At 32.1% G+C, this 3,179-nt stretch overlaps 1 protein-coding gene across 1 annotated transcript; it reads left to right on the forward strand.

The window, feature by feature from the left end:
• The first annotated feature begins 1,685 nt into the window (after window positions 1-1,685).
• LOC130975689 (uncharacterized) lies at window positions 1,686-2,132 on the forward strand. Its single transcript, XM_057900440.1, has one exon. The coding sequence runs from the start codon at window positions 1,686-1,688 to the stop codon at window positions 2,130-2,132; it is 447 nt and encodes a 148-aa protein (XP_057756423.1).
• The last annotated feature ends 1,047 nt before the right edge of the window (window positions 2,133-3,179 follow it).

Genomic DNA, 3,179 nt, shown 5'->3' on the forward strand with positions numbered 1-3,179 from the left:
AAAGATTTTATATACAGTAATCCATGCAAAAAAGAATATTATAAACTAAAACAAGATTAAAAAGTTATAAATATACATCAAAGAAGTAGAAATGGTCAATACTATAGAATTTACAAATTATTTTTATTCAAAGTTAAAAAATTTGGTATCAAAGCCAAATTAACGATTAAGGGTAACATTTTCTCTTTAAGCAACACTTTTAGTGATACGCTTTAAAAAAAAAAGCCAGTTACGAGATGTCCACAATTAATTGATAAACTTCTTTGTAGTCACCATAAGCATAATAAAATAATAGGTACCACAGAACGCACCATTTTATAATTATATTATACATACACAAAAAAATATATAAAATTATTTTACAATTATAACTTAATTAATAGTTATTTTTGTTATTTTAATATAAAAAATCAATTTTTACGTAACTCTAATTTTTTATTGTAAAATTATTTTTTTAACTTATGTTTTCTAAGATTTATTATTTAGAGTACGTTTACGATTTAAAATAGAAAAATTATTTCCAAAAATTAGTTAATGTTAACCGAAAATGCATATTTGTGGGGACTCATAAGAATTGCACTAGAAAATGCATATATATAATCAAACTCCTCTTAAATGAAAAAAATTGATAAAATAAAAAAAATAAAAATTTAATCACTCTTAAATTAAAATAATAAAATTTACACATAATAAAAATTATAAATTTAATGGTGATAAATTCGTTACTTTATTATTTTAGAATTTTTGTCACTTTAAAATAATTTTTTTATAAAAAAATATTTTAATTAATTCTATTATATAATAACAGATGGAGATGAACATTTGTGAATGTGAAAGAGGGTTTGGTTTAAGAGTGCGATGATGATTGGATTTGAAAACTATAAAGTAAAAACTAGAAAGTTAAACCAATTTCCTAACAAGTCCATTGTACTAGGCAGTATGTAAAGGGGATTAACACTTTATTTCTCTTTCGCACGGTTAAGGTGTATTATCTCCCACCAAATGCGTAAGACAAAGAGGAAGGTAGATTTGTTTTCCCACTTAAAATTTTTTACACAAATTTTATACTATGGATTTAATCTAGAGACTTAGAGCATTAGAAACTTAGAATAATGATGTTCACATGATATGGGATTATGGGTAGATACATGATAGACAAAGAATATATATATCGTAATTTGACTGGTTTAATTTGTATTCTTTGAAGTATGCTTATTAGTGATGTAAATATTTTATTTTTGACTTTTTAGACGTACATCTGGTGATATATGTATCACGTGACTATTATGTTTATCGCCTAATTAGAATAGTTGTTAAATTAAAGGTGATTAGTAACAATGTAACCTAATTAGTCATAGCTTTTATATATATATATTGGTACTGTTTGTTTTTAAATAACAAAACAAAAGGGATCTGCCGTTCAATTCTTATATGCCCCTGTTTTTTTTTTTTTGTGATTTTTCATTCTATTTCATTCATTGTTGGTGTACTCTCAAAGCTTCTGTGCTTTATCTTGGTGCCGTGAGCCTTTCTCCCCTTCTCTTTTCCTTCCTTCATGCAACTCCCCAATAGAAATTGCTGGAAGTGCATCGCCTCCCTTTTCTGCAATTGTGTGCAAGATGGCGACTCCAATCAACGAATAAGCGAAAGAGAGATTTTGAGTTATTCAATTTTGTGGTAACTCCATGGCAGACTTCGTTTCCAGTGATGGTGCTTCTCCAGGGTTTGATGTTCACACTCTATCTCATCTCCTCAATCAACTCACGCACTTGCAGTCGCAATTGAATCGTAAAAATATGAGTCTTCTTTCTGATCCCTCAAGTGTATTCTTTCTTCATCCAAGCGAAAATCTTGGGGTTTCAATTATTTCTGTGAAATTGGATACCAAGAACTATAATGAATGGTCCAGAGCAATGTTAATTGCGCTAAAATCTAAGAATAAGCTTGGCTTTGTGGATGGTACATTACCAAAATCTAGTGTAGATGATCCCAATTTTTCGGCTTGGGACAAGTGTAATACCTTTGTTGTGGCATGGATTCTTCAATCCCTGAGTAATGAAATTTCAAGAAGTGTCATTTGGAATGATATAGCTGTGGATATCTGGAATGATTTGAGGCATCGTTACTATTAAGGTAATATCTTTAAGATTGTAGAATTGGAAGAACAATTGTTCTCTTTGAAGCAGGGGGATTCAAGCATCACTGCTTACTTTACAAAATTGAAGGCTATTTGGGAAGAAATTGAAAATTTTAAGTCTATTCCTCTTTGTGTAGCATGTGAATCCACGTGTGCTTGTGGGCTGGAAAAGCTCCGAATTCAGAAAAAGGAGACTTATACTGTTTGATTCCTTAGGAGATTAAATGAGCAATACCATAATGTTCGTTCTCAAGTCATGCTTGCTAAACCTCTTCCAGATGTTAATGAAGTCTTTTTTTTTTTTGCTCACATAATAAGAAAGACATTTGAATTTGACTGACAAAAATGTACATGATCCATAAATCATGCTCGCTGCTGCAAATTCTGATAGCTTCGTTAACCGTGACGGTAATTCAAGATTCAATTCTCGTGGTAGAGGTGGATATGGAAGAAGCAATAGAGGGAGGGGTCAAGGTAATTTTGGTCGAGGCTACCCTAAAATCTGCTCATTTTGCAATAAGCCTGGGCACTTGGTAGATGTTTGCTACCAAAAACACGGGTTCCCTCCCCATATGAAGCAGCAGCCTAGAAGCGCTAGCATCAACATGGCCGCAGAAAAGAAATGTGATGACAAGAGCAGTTTAAACTCAACTCAACTAGCAGATCCATCTAGCTCTACAGTGACATTGTCTCTTGAACAAAGGCAACTCCTTATGTCTATCCTCCAACAAGAAGATACTCAGCCTCAAGGCGCCAATCCAGCTCCTCACTCAATCAACCCTTCCAACACCTCGGGTAACTTTTGTGCTTTGTCAATGAGCACACATATTTCTTACTTGCTTACAATAAAAAATTTCTTTTCAAAATCTTGGATTGTGGACACAGGAGCCACTGACCATGTTACTCACACCCTATCAAATTTTGCAAGTTATAGACACATCAATCCTGTTTTAGTTAAACTTCCCAATGGCTCACAAATTACAACACAAATAATCGACACCATTTTTTTCACCAAAGACCTATTTCTCACCAATGTATTGTA

Source organism: Arachis stenosperma, chromosome 4 (assembly GCF_014773155.1).
Source record: "Arachis stenosperma cultivar V10309 chromosome 4, arast.V10309.gnm1.PFL2, whole genome shotgun sequence".
In the NCBI taxonomy this organism is placed as follows: Eukaryota; Viridiplantae; Streptophyta; class Magnoliopsida; order Fabales; family Fabaceae; genus Arachis; species Arachis stenosperma.

Bases quoted from the DNA above. Each gene is read 5' to 3' on its own strand.
- LOC130975689 (XM_057900440.1), top strand. From the start codon at position 1,686: ATGGCAGACTTCGTTTCCAGTGATGGTGCTTCTCCAGGGTTTGATGTT.